The sequence below is a fragment of the Podarcis cretensis genome (assembly GCF_951804945.1).
Source record: "Podarcis cretensis genome assembly, chromosome: 1".
Classification (NCBI taxonomy): Eukaryota; Metazoa; Chordata; class Lepidosauria; order Squamata; family Lacertidae; genus Podarcis; species Podarcis cretensis.
Genome location: NC_137170.1, coordinates 81,626,412 through 81,646,356, shown reverse-complemented (window position 1 = coordinate 81,646,356; position 19,945 = coordinate 81,626,412). Strand labels below are relative to the sequence as shown.

General features: G+C 45.6%; 2 protein-coding genes across 4 annotated transcripts in view; one reads left to right on the top strand and one right to left on the bottom strand.

Moving 5' to 3' along the window:
- Positions 1-1,249, bottom strand: part of LOC307200990 (uncharacterized protein) — a 36,277-nt gene extending 35,028 nt beyond the window's left edge. Inside the window, exon 1 of the mRNA XM_079950098.1 lies at positions 1,092-1,249. The gene's annotated coding sequence lies outside the window, so the exon portion shown is untranslated. The remainder of the gene's footprint in view (positions 1-1,091) is intronic.
- A 3,621-nt stretch (positions 1,250-4,870) lies between these two features.
- Positions 4,871-18,608, top strand: PGGHG (protein-glucosylgalactosylhydroxylysine glucosidase). Of its 3 annotated transcripts, none has more exons than XM_079970239.1 (14): positions 4,871-4,949; positions 6,909-7,174; positions 7,824-8,034; positions 8,666-9,101; positions 10,077-10,196; positions 10,710-10,841; positions 11,213-11,324; positions 12,208-12,280; positions 13,398-13,534; positions 15,045-15,178; positions 15,324-15,419; positions 15,526-15,623; positions 16,735-16,949; positions 17,452-18,608. In XM_079970239.1, the coding sequence occupies exons 2-14, from the start codon at positions 6,928-6,930 to the stop codon at positions 17,508-17,510; spliced, it is 2,070 nt and encodes a 689-aa protein (XP_079826365.1). In that variant the 5' UTR covers positions 4,871-4,949; positions 6,909-6,927; the 3' UTR covers positions 17,511-18,608. The 3 variants fall into 3 exon arrangements, with proteins under 3 accessions (XP_079826365.1, XP_079826366.1, XP_079826367.1); XM_079970240.1 differs by lacking the exon at positions 4,871-4,949 and adding an exon at positions 5,466-5,481; XM_079970241.1 differs by lacking the exons at positions 4,871-4,949; positions 16,735-16,949 and having other exon boundaries at positions 6,517-7,174.
- Positions 18,609-19,945: the final 1,337 nt, after the last annotated feature.

The following is a 19,945-nucleotide window of genomic DNA, read 5'->3' as shown; positions in this document are numbered from 1 at the left end:
CTGAGCATGATGTGTAGTGTCTTCCCTGCAATACTCCTAAGAAAAAAAAAACACTGGCTGACTCTCCTCCTGCATACAGAAAGCAAGCATGTAAACAAGCCAGCACGTCTTAAACATGGGGCAATTTGGTTTTTATAAAACCATTTTATCCCACTCTCCCCACCTCAGTTTTTTGAAACATTCAAAGAAGATTAACAGAAATAAAAAGAAAATGCATGTTTGTAAAAGAAACAAAATCAATTAAGAGCAATAACTAAAACAAATGCAGGGTTTTTGTTTTTTTTAAAGAAGATTAGCAGGAAGTATTTTTCAACACTGTAACTGAGCCCCGGCATAGGTTTTAGAAGCAGGTTTTCCCACCTCACAAATTTCCCTTCAGACACATTATGAAAAAGATAAAGAACCCCAAAAGGATACAAAGCTTGCTTTGCACCTTTCTTACACCTTGTGTCAGTTGTGGTTTCTCCACACTAGTCAGTCAGTAGTTCTTATCTGCTATACAGGCTGATTATTTCATGGATCTGCTTTTAGTTCAGCAACAGCTGCAAGAAGAAAGGCGCTTTCAGGGCGTTAAGAAGGTGATGAAGCCACCTTCATCTGCCCCAAGATGAAAGAGGATATTCCCGCCCAAAAGAAAGTGGTGTTTCAATACGGCTTCGGCAGTTTAAACATGACAACTGAACGCATTGTAACCCTGACATTGCCTATTATTTAAGTGCTTAATAAACACACGCGTCTAACTCCGCACATCTTCATCTTTCCAAACCGCACAGCTTCCGTCCCGCTACGTGCTCAGAAAAGCAGCAAAAACCTTGCCCTCCTGGGATATCACGTGAAGCACTAATGACGCAACAGGTCTCTGAGAAAGCGCAGAGTGCCTTTCGCACATCGCAGCTTCCCCCTCAGATCGAGGAGCGGGTGAGAATGGTGGCCCCTCTCGCCTCCTCCCTTTTTCCAGGCTGCGACGTGAGAAGGGAAGAGCCCAGACTCGGGAGATCTGAGCCGCGAGGCCGGTTCAGACGACCGCGGGGGAAAGGCCCAGCGGAGGGAAGGGCAGAAAAAGCAGGCGCGGCCACTCGGGCGCATCTCACCGCTCGGCTTCCCGCTGCTCCAGCGCCCATCTCTCCTCGCGGGGCCGCCAGTGTTTTTTCTGGACTTTTAAGGAGTCAGCCGCGTCACTTTCCCAGAAACGCGAAAGGCACGCACAGCGCTGGTGACGCAGCAGGCAACGGCCTTGCCTCGCAGGTTGTTGCGCTCCAGATCCACAGCCCCTCTTCGCCCAAACACTCGCCTGCCCTCCCTGGTCTTGCCCACAGCGAGGCGGGAGTTTGCCCACCCACCCGCAAAAAGAAAAAGAAACCCGGGATACTTAGCCAGAGGTCCTATATATAATAACTGCTGCCTCTCCCTAGGAGCTGTTCGCAGACGGACTGTGATTTGCAGGATCTCTGTTGCTGCATGCATAGTCTCTATGCGGCACCGTCGCTTAAAGGTCTCACAAATTAGGCTTCAATACACAGCTGATGTAAATTTTTTGTCTGAACTGGGTATTTGCATACATGAATTGCTCCTCTCACTGAAACACACACTCCCAAGTCAGGAAACTCAAGTGTTTCAGCTCTTTTTTGAGCTGCCCAATTTTAGGCTGCTCCGTTTAGGTCAAGAGTCACTATACTGTACTTCAAGGTTAGAGTATGCAACACACTCTGTGTGGGGTTTCCCTTGCAGCTGGTCTGGAAGCTGTAGTTAGTGTAGAATGACTGCTGATAGGAGATAGAACCTACCACCAAATCATACCTCCGCTCAAAGACCTGCACTGGCTGCCAAGTTCAAGGTCTTAACTCTTTAAGAGCTTCAGACCAGTTTACCTTAGGGATTCCCCACCACATGTGCCTACCTGACCATTCTGCTGTGCGGACCTTGCACTCCTGCAATGACCATATGATGTTCACTCCACATCTGAAAGAAGTTGAGCTTTCAGTGTGGCAGCACCTCTGGGATTCCTTGCATTATACAGTATTAAAGTTATGTTTAATGTAAATAAACTCCTGCATTTTTAGTTTGCATTGTAAAGAAAGCTTCTGTATTTTTCCATGAAGCATGGTGTTTTTTCACACAAGGGTAGAACTAAATTACGATTTGAAGCACAAGGCAATAAGTTGGCTGTAAAAGAGTTTTACTACTGTTTACATATGCAGCTAACAAAGAGGTATTGGCTCAGAGAAACACACAGAATAGCAGGCGGGCAGCTCTCTTGTTGGGCATTGGCCAGCATGTAGCAGAAGAAAGAGAGTGAAGCAATACTTTGATTTTTATCTGGAAAAGTTATATTGTCTTCTGCAAAGATGTTTGGAAATATCACACTGGGACCAGTGGGCTATTAGAGTACGAGTTGTTTGTCCAAACCACATTTTTAGCAGCAATGATTGAAAAAGATACATAAATATACAGGAACCAAGTGAAAGAAGATGACATGGTTGTTTTCTTTATAATGACAGAATAACTGGGTCAGGCACAGGATTTTATGATTCTAGCAGAAATAGCAAACACAGAAGATAGAATGCTAACCCATCACTTACACCAGTTTCTGTGTCTTGCACTCTGGGTGTTTCACCCCCTCAGCCATCAGCCTCATTCCTGACTCTCTTAGCAGGTTAATTCCCAGGTCCAGCTCAGATAGTGATGGGTAGGTGGGAAGAACAGATGAGAGATGCCAACCACCAATAGCATGGAGCTAAGAATGACGTAACCTGAGGGGGACAACCACATTTAGAGGCAAGGATAACAGCATGCATGGTCTATCAAAATGATCAAGGGACTTCAGCAACTCCTATGAAGAAAGGTTACAACATTTGGAGCTTTCTAGTTTAGAAAACAGGCAAGAAACCAGGGGCATAATAGAGGCGGGTTATGAATGGTGTAGAGCAGCGGTAGGCAATCTAAGGTCCGGGGGCCAGATCCGGCCCAATTGCCTTCTCAATCCGGCTTGCGGACAGTCCGGGAATCAGCGTGTTTTTACATGAGTAGAATGTGTGCTTTTATTTAAAATGCATCTCTGGGTTATTTGTGGGGCCCAGTGACCACTGTGCTCTTACTTCTACAGAGTAAGAGCAAAGATAAGGTGTAACAAAGTAAAGTCATTACCACTGAATTCCTAACATACTGCTACAAGCTCTGTAAAATATAAATCCTTGATATATTTTTTAAAAAGTGAAAATACACGCAGCGCGCCCGCACACACTTCATAAGTCATCTTAAAATGCATATGGACTTTCTTCTTTAAAATGACTATGCTTTGGGAGCCCTTGTATCACAGTATGCCCTCAACTTTTCTGGCGGTTACTTTCCATGGATCACACCTAAAGCCAATATTGTGTATAGTAAAAACACATTGGGTTCAAGGGCAGGCGGGATTGCCAAAGTCTTTTTTCCTGGGTGCCTGCCCCCTTTTAAATTTCTGTTTGTTTGTTTTTTTAAAAAAATGCCAAGCATGTAAAGAAGAATGAGTACAAATTAAAGATTCATAAGTTGCAGGCTTACTGTGTATTCTATTGCCCTTAAACATTTCCCAATGTAAAAGTAGTCCAGGAAGAGAGACCCCTAAAAATTGGCATCACATCACTAGAGGCACCACAGAAACTGATCTACCAGACAGAATAGACAAGATGTTTGCTGGACTCACCTTCCTGCAGCAAAGGACAGTGAAGGTAAGTTGACCTGGAGGCAAATAGTGTGCTGCAGGCACAAAAGAAGGACATTTATTTTCAAAACGTAAAGAGTTTTTTTCCTCTTTTTGTCCCCTTTCCACCCATTTCCCAGACCCACTGCAGTACTAACAACCAAGAGTCCTGTGGTAACTTATTCACTAACATGTTTACTAAAGCATAATGTGGACTCTAGTCCACCTACCCACCACAAAAACTTGTATCATGGTGCCAGGGCCGGCCCACTCATATGGCAAGGTGAGGCGACTGCCTCAGGTGGCAGGATCCACAGGGGCAGCAGATCCCAAGGTAGATCTTGATGGTACCAGAAGATTCATCCAGAAAGACCCAGGTTCCTCCCCCCCCCCGCCTTAAATCTCACACACCAAAAAACCATGTGAACTGTAGTTTGTTGTGGGTGCTGGGAACAATGTACAATACATACAATATATGGGAGTAGTAAACTACAGTTCCCAGGATCCGGAAGGATGTGCTTCAAATGTATAGTCTATAGGCAGCCCCAGGTATGAAGGGAATGAATCTTTTATTTCACGGGAATTTCCCTGTTGCATATGTTTCTTTGCTCTGGAACTCCTGGCTTCCTTGCCTTTTGCTGTGTTTTTTCGCTCTTTATTGTTTGCTTGATCTCTTTGCTGACTGACTCGCAGGACACCAAGCGGGAAATTTCCTCTACGTGCGAAAAAGTGATTAACCAGATAATTAAATATTTTTCGGCGCAATCTGTGTACCCTGTGTACCCTGCTATGTTTCCCTTGCTCAGATTACAATATTATAGGACACACGCGAAGTTAATTATCTCCGGCTGGAAGTTGTTATTGCTTTTTTAAAAGTTAAACGTATTTCCTTCTCCTCCCTCCTGGGCTTCCAGGATCCCTCTTCTGCGATCTCCCCGCCCCCGTCGTCCTCCGGCGGCTCCACCTCCAGCAGCAATCCGGAGGACTGTCCGGCTCTCAAGCTACCTGATTCAAGGCAAGACCCAACCATTGTTTTCCCGAGCAGTGGCGTAGCGTGGGGGGTGCAGGGGGGGCCGGCCGCACCGGGCGCAACACCTGGGGGTTAGGGTTAGGGGGCGCAAATCCATGGGTTAGGGGGCGCAAATTACTTGCCTTGCCCCGGGTGCTGACAACCCACGCTACGCCACTGTTCCCGAGGCAACTCATCCGTTCCCTCTTTGCCTGTACTGTAGTATGAACTGGCCTCCAGTTCGCCACGTCTTTTAGCGCGGTAAGTGCCATTGATCCAAGTGGGGCTTACTCCAAGGTAAGTGTGCTTGCACTTACTTGGGACTAGTCAGCCCGCTCACTCAATGGCACTTACTTCTGAGTAGACATTTATGGGATTGCTTAACACCTCCATTAAGGTGGTTAAATGACTATGTCGCGTGTGCGTGTTTTGCTCGATCCTCAGCGCGAACGAGCAGAGGGAGCCTTTTGCAGGAAAATCGCCAGGAAAGTGTTGTTGTTATACCTGTTGAGTGAGAGAAGCGGAGTTTTCCCAAACTGCCAGCATGGCAGTGGAGAGAGGGGAAGCAGCTTTTCAATAATAATTGCAGCAAACCTTGTGACATTTGAGATGGGAGGTTTGTTTTTGTAAGAAACTAACCTTGCTCCCGCCTTTCACTGTGTGTAGCCAATGAATGAAGTCGTAACAATGAGAAATCTGAGCTAGCCAATTAACCAAAAGAAAGGTGGAGTAGAAACTTCCTGGTTAATTTTTTGAGCGCCCCCCCCCCCCATCCGTTCGCTGACCTTTTGGAGTGAGTGTTTCTGGACAGGGGAGTGATTGCTGTTCCATGGGGGAAAGTCAGAAATACCGTAGATTGTGGCTGTGATTGAGCTTTCGACCTCTGGGCTTATTTTCCATACATGTGATTTTCTTCTTGTAAAATTGCCATGCTAATACAGGGGGAGTCTTTTTTTAAAAGAGGCCCCGTGGAATATGTGTACCCTGTATCCACGGGGCCTCTTTTAAAGGACTCACCCTGTAATAACAAAGATAATATTCCTGGGAGAACAGAGAGTACACTAGCCATACGAAGCAGACCAGTGATATACCCATTTTGCTGGGCGCTGCAGTAGGGAGTGGCAGCCCTGCAGTGTATTCTTCCCATGTTTTCTTCTGTTTTTAAAAGGGGAAATGCGAGGGGACTGTGGTGTTACTTGGAGCAGCAGTGCAATGAATTAAGCGTGCGCAGGGCAAAGGGAGCCAGGGAAAAAACTGAAGCGTTTCAGCTGTGGTGGAAAAATATTGTCAAAGCAGCAAGTCTGCAGTGATCAGTAAATCTGCCCATTGAAAAATAACAGAATGGAAGAACTATGGTATATTAGTTCCTCAAAGGCAGTTACTACTCAGCTTAGTAGTTGTGGTCCCCAGGCCTCACCACCACTCAGTCACCAGATCTACCAGAAATGAGATACACTAGTTATGTATCTATGTACATTATGTATCTATGTACTAGTTATGTATCTATGTACATTTTGTACTTTGCTCCATCTCTCTTGGGAAAAAATCCTGCATATGCCCTGAGTTCTTACATGGTCAGACTGCTGCAATGGAACATATCTTGTTGCAAATATGACTCTTAAAAACAGGCTTTTGCATTAGCATCCAGTCTTTGAAAATTTTCATATGTGCATGAGCAGGAACCTTTTTTTTCTGACCTATGGAAAGTGAGGGAAAGACCAGTCCTCTCCTTTTGGTTTCATCTTTGTAAGAGATAATCTTGCCAGTTAAAGGAGGAAGGACATTCAGGTCCTTGGACACGACCACCATTCTGACAGCCTTTGCTTCCTGTGGCTGAGTGGAAGACTGAGACTGGAGTCGCAGGGCAGTGTTCTCTGATCCTTCAGTGGACAGCCAGATGCCAAAGAGGCCAGGATTCCTCTCTCTGTTAAAACTGCATAGAAGAGAGAATTTGAGCAAGTCCATGTTGTCCTGAAGGGATGAGAAGAGTTCCAATTTTCAAAATTATTATCAGAGAAAATCCCTGTCCTCCTCTCTGCCTGGTCAGCCTAAGCACAGCAATACAATGTTTCCACTTCCGTACAAGAACATTTTTCACACCTCCATCCAGCTCCGAGCTTACATTTCATTTTGCGTGCCTTAGTGCTGAGTATTGTGATTACACGCGTAACATTTCTCATCTGATGAAATATTCACTGTGTGCCATCACATTGTTTTCAGCTGCCTGTGGTATGTTGCCATGGCAGAGGAAGATCCCGCTGTGTTCACCTCTGGCGCTTTGCCCTCTGACCCCCGTCTCCTTGCCACGGTGACCAACGCCTACCTGGGCACTCGTGTCTACAGGGACATCTTGCATGTAAACGGTGTGTATAATGGAGCAGTCGGGGACTGTCATCGTGCTGATGTTCCCAGCCCTATTAATGTCAAAATGAGTGCAGCTGCTGAGGACAGCCTGACCGAGACTTTCTCGTTGGACACCAGGACAGGTAAGTGTCAACAGTGTTGTTGCCCTTCTTTTCTTGCTTTTCATTGCAAATGCAGCAATGCCACAATGATGGGGCTAGGTTATTTAGCTTGCACTAAGCATGGACATTGTTTTAAAAGGAAGCTCTTACTTTTAAAGAGACAAAGGTGAACATTGAATAGAGTGTGCTGGTATTGGGCTCAGGATGTCCTGGATTCAAATTCCCACTTAGCACAAAGTTCACTAAGTTTTTGGGAGGTAATTGTAGTCTATCAACCAGTTTTGAAATAAAGCTTAAGTGGAATCCAAAGTATACCACTCCAGAGGAAACTTAAGATTCAAATGAATCAATTTTTCCAGTACAATGTGTTGTAAGATCTGGAAATTTTCCTGTCGTCTTGTGCAACTAGACATTTTTTTCAATTCCATAGGGTGCCTGATATAATTCTTATTTCAGTAAATAACAAAACAAAGGGTTTTTTAACCTCATTATTTGTCCAAGTATATCATTTTAGAGTTGTAGATTGTGTTTAGATGTTCTTGTCCCAAAAGTGAACTTTGAACCAGACAGACCTTGTGTGAAATTTGTGTTGTTAGGCTTTCTTTTGAACGTAAATAAAAGTGTAAGAATCTGAATTCACATGGATCATTTTCTTTCCTTTTTCCTGCAGGGACCTATATCCACACAATCCAGGCTCCAGGTTATACAGCCACTCACAGGATCTATGCCCACCAATCCCTTGTTCACCTTCTGGCCTTCAGCGTAACCATCCAGAGGTCAACGCTTGAAGGCGAACCCATTATTGTCAATCTACAGACCCAATTCACACCTGAGAGTCCAGACCTGGACTTGCACAGAGGGGCAGATTTCCAGGGAGCTCAGTGAGTATCATCATGATAAGATTTGGTCAGATTTATGTTGTCCTCCTTCCCCTGAGATTTAAAGACAGCGGCAGAAAGAACTGAGTACTTCCTGTGGTTTGGAGGAGAGGCCATAGCTCAGTGGTAGAGCACATACTTTGCATGCAGAAGGTCCAGGTTCAGTCTCTGGCATCTCCAGGGAGTCCTTGGAAAGACTTCTGCCTGAAACAATGCCAAACTAGATGGAACAATGATCTGCGTTCCTGAAGGCAACTTCTTATGTCCCTGTGTTTGAATACAGGCAAGCCCAAGGAACAATGGCAGCCCCATTCAGAAGATGTTGGCAGATTAATGGGGGAGAAGATCTACCATGTATATCTTGATATATTTTTATGTTCTTAGGATGAGAGTTGTAGTCCAAAAGAGTTGTAGTCCAAAATATCTGCCTTGGAGGTAGGGCAAAGATACGGAGAGTTTGAAAAGTAAGGAGGACAAAGATTTTGCGCAGAATGTGGATGGGAGCTAGGAAACCAGTGGTAGGATTAACGGTAGAGTTAGAGATGGGGTTTGAATTCCTTGTGTGATTCTCTGATCTGATGAAAGAACCATAAGGTCTTCCTTCCTGCAGCTTTTCTCTCCCTCTCTCCTCTAGCTACATCTATGGAAAGACTTTGGTCCCTGAGGTGGAGAGTGGCCCTCAGCCTACTGTACACATGATCTGGACCCCAGTGCTACAAGCAGTGACCCTCCCTGAGGAGGAGAAGGAAAAGACCTGGGAGTTCCTCACAGCCGTGGCAGAGAGTGAAGAGGACGTGAAAAGGAGCTTTAGTGAAGGAATGTCACTGATTGTCTCTCATTCATTATATGTGTCTCACGTCCAGGCATGGACAGCCCTCTGGAAAGGATGCTGCGTGGAAGTTGAGGGACCTCTTTCGCTGAGCCAGGCTGTTTATGGATGCCTCTATTACCTGCTGAGTGCCATTCCTCCCCTGGGTTCTTCTGACTTCCCATTCTCCGGAATTAGCCCTGGAGGCCTTTCTAATGGGACCTCAGGTGAAGATTACTGGGGCCATGTCTTCTGGGACCAGGTGATCCAAAAGGCACTACTGTGTCTCCAGTTTCCCATCTCTGTACAGAGGTGATGAAGTGCAGAAATCAGGAGATGCCAGTAGGGAAGACATAGCCCCTGAGCTTATTCTTTGGTTGCTTGGGCAAATATTGGCTTTCCAGAGTATATAATTTTGAGAGATAAAGAACAGGAGGTGGCATGAATTCCACAGGATTTTCTCCCTGTGTGCTATATTATTTAAGTTTTGTGTAACTAGTTCCAGAATGAAGTATTGTCTTGTTATATACACAGTTTGTGGTGAGTGATCATGAAAGACTTGTTCAAAATCAAGGAAACTGAGTCGGACTATAAGTCTTGTCTAACCCAGTGTCTCCAAGATATTAGGCAGAGAGAGATTTTTCCAGTCCTGAAGACTGAGATCTTTTAAACTAAAGATGCCAGATAATGAAACTAGAACAATAGGTCGGAGAAATTTAAAGGGGTTCCTAGACTAGAGGTAACCCTTCAAGAAAACCAAAGAAAAAGGACATAGACTTCGAGTAAAAAGATCGGCCTGTATTAAAATGTATGTAGATGTCAGCCTTTCACAAATCCCAGAGGTTACCTGTTTTTAGCTCTTGAACACTATCTTGTATACACCCCACTGAACTAACATGTATTTTTTTTTAAGCCATGGAAGGGAAAATCTGTAGCATATACCTCTCTAAAAAGTCAGACATGGGCACTATCCCCTAATCCAGGGGCAAGGAACCTGTGGCTCTCTAGACATTGTAAGAGAGCATCTTATGTGGGCTTCCACTATCCTACATCATTAAAAGCTTCAGGAAGAATCATAGAATCATAGAGTTGGAAGAGACCACAAGGGCCATCGAGTCCAACCCCCTGCCAAGCAGAATCAACATACAGATTTTATGACCAGGTTAGTAGTGGTGAGCTAGAAGGATTATGAGCTTCTCCATCTAATAATAATGTGTGATGTTGTCGTTAAACTCAGGATACCTGGATGTACCCAAACATCTTGCTTTTCTATCCAGAAGAAGCTTCTGCTATCCTGAAATACCGGATTCGAACGCTAGGAGGAGCTCTGTGCAACGCACAGGAGCAAGGATACAAGGTAGGAGCAATAGGAACAGAATGGGGACCTTACCTGACAAAGGGATTGCTCAGGTCTAAAAAGAGAGATGGAGAGAGATTGACCCATGAGGGTGCATGCACTCTTATTTTTCCCCGCTCATCATATTTGATAATATCCCACTGCTTCCCATCCACACTGCACAATGCAGCTAGTAAGAAAATAATCCTGGGTATGGCGTTTTGTTCCCATGGGAAGAGGAATGATTAGTAAACCACTCTGGGAATTGTAGCTCTTTGCTAAAGTTCCCAGGGCTCTTTGGGAGAAGCCATGGCTGTGGTACAATTCTGATTTAAATGTATAGTGCAGATGGGACCATTCTGATTTGTTTCAAATGGATTATACAAAGCGGGTCACGATCAGTCTCTAGTACGCATGACTTTCAACAGCAGCTAATGTGCAAGGTGGTCCTGGGTTTGAAATCGCCCACAGAAATAGAGAATCACCATTTGAATTATCATCTCTTTTGAGCGCTACTTGATTTGATTGTGGCAGGGTGCAAAGTTCCCCTGGGAGAGTGCAGCAACAGGCCGAGAGGTCTGCCCTGAGGAGGTTTATGGAAACGAGGAAATCCACATCAATGGAGATGTTTTGCTGGCATTTGAGCAGTATTACTACATCACTCAGGTACTAAGTGTGGGGCATATTGTATGGCATTGTCGGTAAATGAATAAAACTCTAGCCTCAGGGATCTGCTTTTGAAATTGAGAGAGCTTCATCTCTGAAGACAGTGTCGTATTCCTCTTTCCAATTAATGCACCTGATATTTACCTCTCATTCCCCCTGAACCATGTTCACAGAATCATAGAGCTGGAAGGGATCAACCCCCTGCAATGCAGGAATATGCAGCTGGCCTCTGTGGGGATCAAACCTGCAACCTTGGCATTATCAGCACCAAGCGCTAACCAACTGAGCTACCCAGCTGATGTTATCCTGTTCTAGGATGGAAACGTGGAGCTCAGTGGCCCTCTGAGCCCCTCTTTCCTGTCTTGTTCTAGGACCTGGAGCTCTTCCATCAGGCAGGAGGCTGGGAGGTGGTCCATGCTGTGGCTCAGTACTGGTGCAGCCGGGTGGTGTGGAACCCAGAAGACCAGAGCTACCACATCCCTGGTAAATATGTGCAAGGGGGACTCCTCCTTCACTGAAAAGACATACACCGACTTTTGCATTTCCTGTGCTGCCTCTTGAGCTGCCTGCAATCTACTATTACACTTCTCATTCAGATGCAAAGTGATTTGGGTTTGGTTTTCTGGCCTCTTTCCTTAATCCTCTGAGGGGAAACCAGACACAACTCTGGGGAAGCAGGAGAGATGGCTCTGTGTATGTCACAAGGACCAACCTGTCAGCCCTCAGCCCTGCCCTTCTTCACATGTGCAAACTGGAAGAACAGGTTCCCCACCACCAACTCAATGCTGGGACGAAACAGTTTGTCCGTCTGTGTCCAAAATGCAGTGAATGTGCTTGTGCATGAGCTTCGACCATGCCCGTGTGCATGCCCTTTCTCTAAGGCACATCTCTAGGCTCTTGGAACTATGTTTGCAGTGACTGCTAAAATCTCAGAGGGGCTATAGAAGGGAAGGACTGTAGCTCAGGGGTAGAGCCCCTGCATGGCATGCAGAAGGTCCCAGCTCCAATCCCCAGCATTTCCAGGTAGGGCAAGGAGAGACCTTTGCTTCTGAAACCTTGGAGAGTCATTCCCAGCCATTGTAGAGCAGACAATACAGAGCCAGCTAGAGCCACCATCTGATTCAATATAAAGCGGCTTGCCGTGTTCCAGTGCTGACTAAGTGGGGCTTAGTTATCTGCATGACTCCTTGCCGCATCCCATACCTAACAGCAGATATATGCAAAAAGTGCAAAATAGGCAAGTATATGCACAATAGACTTAACCTGCATCATTGTTTGGCTCCTGGAATCTGACTTTTCTTGACTTGGGCTCATTCTGAATTTTCAAAAAATCCAGGAAGTGCTTCCATGTTCTGCCTTCTTCTAGGTGTCCTGCCCCCCGATGAATATCACTGTGCTGTAGATAACTCTGTTTATACCAATGTCATTGCCCAGAGGAGGTAAGGGACTTGCAGAATTGATGACATTTTCTCTCTATGCTCTTCCGGTTTCTGCCCTCCTCCTCCTCCTCCTCCTCCTCCTCCTCCTTCTTCTTTTTCTTCTTCTTCTTCATGCTTGGGTGATGGATACAGGCAAAGGAATCCATAAATTAATTGATTAATTAAAAGTTCTTTTCAAAAGGTTTGTACCACCTTTCTGCCAAATAGCAGGCTGCTTGACCATAAAATTATGAAAGGCCATAAAATTCAGCAGAATAAAAGAAGATGCAGGGGATAAAACAACAATGAAATAATTGTTATAATAAATTAATAACTCAGCAAGATCTTCAAATTAGACCAAACAACACAAAACAAAATCTCTTTACAGAAGTAATCATCAGTACTGATTCCTACCTCCAATAATGATTATTGCCTAAAGGACAGCTCAGCTCTAAATGATTGATTTAGCTGCAGGAAGAAGTGGAACAACTTGACTCTATGTTTCATTAAAAAGCTTAACTATGGGTTAGCTCAGTGTGGCACAGCAGCAAACCAGCCGGCCACAGTCTCCTCTCACAGAGCCTGAACAGTAGTGCTCAGCCATGGTGTGATGTGTGAGCTAGGCTGACCATTTGCATTTCCTGTTTGCCCTGCCACCATTTTCCTTAATGGTCCATTTACTCTAGGTTTTGACAGCTTGATTGATGCCTTTTAAAACATGGAGGTTGCTTCCACATTCATCCTGATTTATTTGCAGAAAGCTCAGATGACATGGGCTAGTCAATGAGCGTTCCATCAGATTAGTTTGTGGGGAGCTTACAAGACCTCGTATCAAGCGCCATTACCCCCACACTTTCCAATACATTTCCCCATGACTTTCCTTTCTGCAACAATTTCATTTTGGGGGAGGAAGTGGGCTTGTTGTGCAAGACCTCCAAGTCATCTTTAATTGTGCAACATGAATTTGCCACCAAGTGACCGAATCCCACACCAAAATTGCAGCAGTCCAGAAGCACCCTACAGCTTCCCACCTTGTAGCTCTTAGCCTTGCCCTGCTAGCCCAACTCTTTCTTTCCTTCTTCACTTTTTTTGTAAAGTTTTTTTAAAAAAAACCTTTCTTTTCTTTGCTGCTTTCCAGCTTGAATTTTGCAGTTGACTTGGGGTCTCAGTTGCATATTCCAATTCCTGAAGAGTGGGAGAAAGTTTGGAAGAAAATTAAAGTGCCTTTTGATAAAAGCAGGAATTACCACCCAGAGTATGATGGGTACTGCCCAGGTGAGTCAGTTCATGACAAGGGAGTGTGTGGTGGGCCTAACCCTTTATAACAGTTGTTGTGCAGGTCAAAGTCTTCACATCAGTGTCACTTGCCTTGCTAGTAAAATGGATTTCCGTGTGCAAAAGTGTGGGGCACCAAAATGGGCAGAGGATAGGAGTGATTTCCCACATACCAGAGAGAACCCCCAGTGTATTTAGAAGCAGAGTCTGAGGCAGGGAACACAGGAAGCTTTTTTTTAATATACCTAGCTCATTATTGTATATCGTGACCAGCACTGTCTCTTTAAGGTTTGAGGCAGGAGTCCCTCCCAGCCCTGCCTGGGTTTGCCAGGGTTCGAACCTGGGACCTTTACATGGCTCTGGCACTGCAGTCTCTTGTGGTCCATGCACACTGCCCTCATGCCACCACAAAACACTGGCAGCAGGGAACAGCAGAGAAGCATAAACCCTCCACTGCCAAAGTTGACATTACATTTGGCAGCAGAAGTGGAGTTTCCTGCGTTCAGAGGAGACACACCACCTCCTGAGTCTTTCCACAATTTGGAAGATGAGGGGGAAGGAAGGGAATTGACCTTGGAAGACACGTCTTGAAGTCCAGTTTCCTCCCTGAGGAGTCTGTTAGTCTGCACAAACACACACACACACACACACACAGCAGTTTCAAGTAACACAAGGGGTGGGGGTAAGAGAATTCATCTTAGAGAACATGCATCCGCCCTCACACATCCTCCAAATCCAGTTTCTCCACCTTGAAGGCACTTGTGCAAGATGTCTGTCTTGACCCTAGAGGGCAACTGGTTTGCACACACAACTATTATGAGGCAAGGTGGAGCCATTTGCCCCAAGTGACGGATCCAAACAACATCATGGCACCACAGCCAGCCCCATTGGGGCTTCCCACGCTGTTGTCCTAGCTGTTGCACCCATTGCGCCCTCACCGCTGCATCATGGCATCAGCGCAGGTGCAGCCGCAGGTAAGGGTACAGTTGTGTTGGCGCACAGGGGTAGAGGTAGGGTCCGGGATATGTGAGGGGGAGCTGCATCGGGGCATTTTGCCCACAGCGGCATCTCGGGCCAGCCCTGCCTAATATTCTTAAGTTGAAAAGCTGTTATTATATAAAGCAATATCAAGCTGTGATGAGCCACTTACTGTCTCATAGAGAATGTATTGCTGAAGGATGGCTTTCTCGCATAATCACTGTACCATGATCTCACCTTTGTAGGGTGATGACTAAAAAATACCTGCTAGCTGTCTTTTAGGGCTGCTAGAAAATGGTTGTTGGCAGGGCTCCTAGGCCCTTTTAATTGCTGCACAGCCAGTACAAATGCATTGTGGGAGAGCTGCAAGTGCAGAATTTTTGCCTGCTGTTCATCATACCTCCTTGTTAACCAGAAAATTACAGGCTACGTGTCACCCAAGGTAACCTGGCAACTGCGTTTCTGGTACATTTCGCCATAAGGCACGTGGGCCAGGGTCACATGTGTATCTTGCTGCTTGTTCTTTCCTCAGGTGAGCAAGTGAAACAGGCTGATGTTGTCCTGCTTGGATTCCCTGTCATGTATCCCATGGACCCAGACGTCAGAAGGAATGACCTAGAGATGTATGAGCCAGTGACTGACCCTCAGGGGCCAGCCATGACCTGGGTAAAAAACCTTGTCTTGAAAAGGATGGAAACCTCAAACGGTTTCAGTGCGAGGTCTTCTATGGGTTTGCTGCTGAAATGAATTTATCTGAATGAGGCTGCGGTGGCCCTCACTGGTAACGGCATTGGTTCCTTTTCTCCATCAGAGCATGTTTGCTATTGGCTGGTTGGAGCTGAAGGAGACCGGAAGAGCCCAACAGCAGCTGAGCAAATGTTTCAGCAACATTACTGAGCCATTCAAGGTTAGGCAGGTCAATCCTTACCAACCCCCCTCTTAAAATCAGATCCCTGTAGGTACCCTTTCCACACAACATCCTTGAAAAAAATTTTTTTCTCTGACTCTCTCAGATCTGGGTGGAGAACCCTGATGGATCAGGAGCTGTGAACTTCCTTACAGGGATGAGTGGATTTCTGCAGGCTATCATTTTTGGATACACTGGATTCAGGTACAAGCTATATTAACAATAATTTTAATGTGTACAGAGGCGTAGCTAGGGGACGGGGGGAGAAGGGGACAGTGGGTGCCACACCATGGGGAGTGGCACTTAACTGCACCTGAGCCACACGTCTCCCATGGGAGTGACGCAGTGGCTCCGAGCGCCTGCAGGTTCCATGCTGCCCAAAAGGGCAGTGTGGGGCTTATGTCTCCCTGCCACCTCCCACTCAGCTGTGCTACAGCTGAGGGGGAGGTGATGGGCAGACTCCCGGGAGGCTCTGCACTGCTCAAAAAAGCAACGTGGGCCTGCAGGGCGCCAGAGCGGAATGGGGCTCCGCCAGTGGGACTCAGTGGGAGGGGCTTTTATCTCTAGACTAGTGTGATTTAAGTTTGGCTGGCCTGAGGTGGGAGGAATAGCAGAGGCGTTCTTGTTTTGTTTTTTGTTTTTTCCTAGTGAGATGGTTTATTTGCAGTCAACATGTGTGGGAAACTTAGTTGCAGCCACAAAGCTTGCCCTAACAAAGTTTGAGTCAATACTGAACTGGGATAGAGCCTCTCGGCACTCAGATAAAAATAACCACGAAGCTGCCTCTAGGTTAAGGAAGAACAGGAAATGGCTGAAGTACTCAAATCAGGTCCGGTTTTGAGAGTCCTGAGGAAGTGGGAAAATGCCCTCTTGAGGGTGTTTCTTGGTCTGTCCTCAGGCGTCTTCAGCCACGCCTGAGAGCCTCAGTGCTTTTGCATAATCAGCATTGTGTTGATAAAGTATATATAGATTTCTACTTATATTGATTTGTCACAGTTAGAATGCCGGTATTAAAAAGGCAGAAGGCAGTTGTCGAAATGAAGATTAATATTTATAGAAGCAAAATCAACAGAAGGAGACGTGGGGGGGGGGATTTAATCTCTGTGGTAGCTTTGCTGGGGCACTGTCAGATAGTTCCCAGGTGCCACAGTCCATCTTTGATGGCTGCTTCTGATCTCTGCCAGCCTGCACAACTGGCAGGAACCATACTAAGCTGTCCAGCCCGTTGTGAATGTGGGGTGTGGAAAGTGAGAGGGAAAAGAAGTAGGGTGCCTTCTTGACTTTCCAACAGGAAGTCTTCCTCTACTTCCTTTAGGATCACCAAGAAGCATCTGAAGTTTGACCCCATCTGTCCAGATGACATAAAGAAACTAAAGATCACTGGCGTGTGCTACTTAGGAAGCAAGCTGGATTTCACCCTTACCAAAGAAGATGTCACCATCCGAGTGACACAGGCCTCTTCTGTCCTACAGCCACCTGGTCTGGAGGCTGTGCTGGCAGGAACGGGCGAGCATCTTCCCTTAAATGAAGGTACAGCATCATCTCCTACAGCTGTATTATCAAGGCTTCCTGCAGCTGACAGGGAGATCCCCTCCCACTTAGCTGAATGTTTTAACAAATTGAGGTATATTCTTGGGTTGGTACTGAACTAGAGTAGACCCATTGAAATTAATGGGCCTGGTGTAGTCATGTTCCTTTGTTTAAGTGGGCCTACTCTGAGGAAAACCTAGTTGAACACCACCCTTGGTATATAGCAAAGATGGCGAGGAAAGGGTTCACCACCTTGGTGGTGGTGGTGGTGGTGGTTTTAAGAAATGCCTCCTGTCCAAGCTGCAACCAACCTGTTGGATCCACTTCCCTAAATATTTACGCCCTAAGACAAGCTAAATATAGGTGGAATAATTTGTTACCTCAGGAGACCTGTTGATCCTCTGCAGCATCTATATAGAAGGCTAAAAAGATGATGATACTAGAAGAGTTGTTTGTTTGGATGGCCACCTTTACAGCTTGTGTGCTTTCTGTTCTATTTCAGGACAGAGTATCTTTTTCCCTGCAGCCGCAGGCTGGATCCAGAAGGTTGAGACAATTTAAAGCCAGCTTGTTTTTATTCTATAACAAGTATGAAAAAACTACCAGGCCTTTGCAAGCGTAGCAGCCAGCCAGTAGTATCTTAGAGGCTTTTTGGTTCATGTTAGCATGCAGCAATACTGAAGAGCCTGAATCTTGAGTTCTTGACTGCATTCATTGTGTATATAACCAACCTGCTGAAGTGGGAGCTGAAATACCCACCACCACTGACTACCTTAGAGATGTAGCTTCCTTCCCGGACAGAAAGGTTCTGCAATGGAGAGAAAAGGAAAAGAGCTTATTTTTCATTCTTTTTTGTGGAGGGAGGGGCGAGCAGCTAGTCTGAAGAAATCCCAAAAACTTTCCTGTTAATTTGATTATTGTACATTGTGATTAGCATTGGGGGAGGGGAGGGGGGAGTGTAAACCACTTATTCCCCTTCCCTATAATTTTTATTAAATTTTCTGTTTTACTTTAAGGTTGTTTAAATGAATATTCTAAAATGTATCAATGACGTCCCTCCTTCTCTTTCCATGCTTCATTTTGCATAACATAAAGGGACCCCTGACCATTAGGTCCAGTTGTGACCGACTCTGGGGTTGCGGTGCTCATCTCGCTTTATTGGCCGAGGGAGCCGGCGTACCACTTCCGGGTCATGTGGCCAGCATGACTAAGCTGCTTCTGGCGAACCAGAGCAGCGCACGGAAACGCCGTTTACCTTCCCGCCGGAGCGGTACCTATTTATCTACTTGCACTTTGACGTGCTTTCGAACTGCTAGGTTGGCAGGAGCCAGGGACTAAGCAACGGGAGCTCACTCTGTCATGGAGATTCGAACTGCCAACCTTCTGATCGGCAAGTCCTAGGCTCTGTGGTTTAACCCACAGCGCCACCCGCGTCCTTGCATAACATAAATCCCTGCATATTTTACATAAACTAAACCATTCAGTATTCCATTATTACATCTGTCGAAACTTATTTACACTGTTGAATTTATCTTAATGCTGCCCGTGTTTTCAAGTGTACACAATTTCCCCCTATATATGGGGGAGTGTAAACCACTTTTAGAATTTTTTGACAGTCAAGTGGTATATACATTTTATGAAATAAATAAATAAAACTGCAAGTCAGTAGTAGTCTTTCTTCAGACCAGAACTGAACCCCTCGACGCTGGCATTTTCAAGGATTTCTTCCTACCTCCTCCTCTGACAGTTCCAAAGGTTCTTCAGCAGGTTTCCCAGATGGAAACTTGCAAGGCAGTGCAGAAGACCTTGCTACCTTTACAGACTTGGGATGGATGCCAAAACAGCAAGCATTTGCCACAGCTTGTCTTTGAGAGGCTAATATGCTAAGCGTTACTTATACAAAAGCAAGCTGCATACGCTGGCAGCAACAGTCCAATTAACTCTGTTTAGAAGCCTCTTTCCAGTTCTCATCCATCTCTCAGATAAGGAAATAACTGACCTACCATGAATAACAGCCTCCCCTCTCCCAACTCGCTAAATCAAAACTAAAGCTTCAAAGCAAGCAGATAAGCACATATGATCTCATTTTACAGCTTGCACCAATTAGCCCCAGGGTTATCTTGACTACCAAAATGGTATTTACACGCCTTCCAGAGCATTTTCACCGTTTGGTTAGTCAGCGGTTAAGAGAAGTCTCTTTTTGCATATGCTGTGAGAGCTTATTTTCCACATCCTGTTCCTCCACCAGCTACACAGACTTTCCTCAACCTGATGTTTGGGCTATGTCCTGACAATGTCAGAGCAGAGGAGGGTCAACACGGTTGCTCGCTGCAATCTTTCACCAGGATGAAGAAAACCATTCATTCCTTCCAAATAGTAGAATACTGTCTGAGAGTTGCTTGGCGGTTGTAGAAACACTGCATGAACGGTAGTTGGCAAAGGGGGAGAATTATTTAAGGGAACTTTGGGGGCGTTGCTTCCTCCCACTTTTAGCCTTTGAAAGTCAACAAAACAACCACACGATGGCACCAAAACCACTGATTCAGGGAAGGGAAGGCCCGAAAGGAGCATCTGAAGAGGAAATGGGCTGTGCATGGCACTGTCATCTGTTTACCCTGACCTGGGTTGTGTAAATGCCAGGGGTTAGGAATGCCAGGGGGGGAAAGGAAGAGAACATTCCTTTTTTAAATTTCCAAAGGCAGCAGGGGACAAGAAGCATCCACAGTTTCTTTTCCTAGTCCTGCTGGGTCAGGCATCCCTTGCCTGGCTGCCCGCCTGCTGTGCAGCATACGCACTGCTTGTTACAACAGGTGGTGAGGAAGAAAGAGTGGATGGAGGCCGTGGAGCAAAATGCTATGTAGAATATAGCATTTTGTTAGTTATTTTTGCAGTGGTTTACATGAAAAAGACCAAAAAAATACATTATAAAATATAATAGACAAAAAATACTAAAACGGAACAAAACCGCTAGCAAAATAAGATCCAGGTTTAAAACC

Excerpts from the sequence above, each read along its gene's own strand:
- PGGHG (XM_079970239.1), top strand. The coding sequence starts at position 6,928 with ATGGCAGAGGAAGATCCCGCTGTGTTCACCTCTGGCGCTTTGCCCTCT. Across the intron at positions 15,420-15,525 it reads ACATTACTGAGCCATTCAAG|ATCTGGGTGGAGAACCCTGA; the intron begins GTTAGGCAGGTC and ends TGACTCTCTCAG. Across the intron at positions 15,624-16,734 it reads TTTGGATACACTGGATTCAG|GATCACCAAGAAGCATCTGA; the intron begins GTACAAGCTATA and ends TACTTCCTTTAG.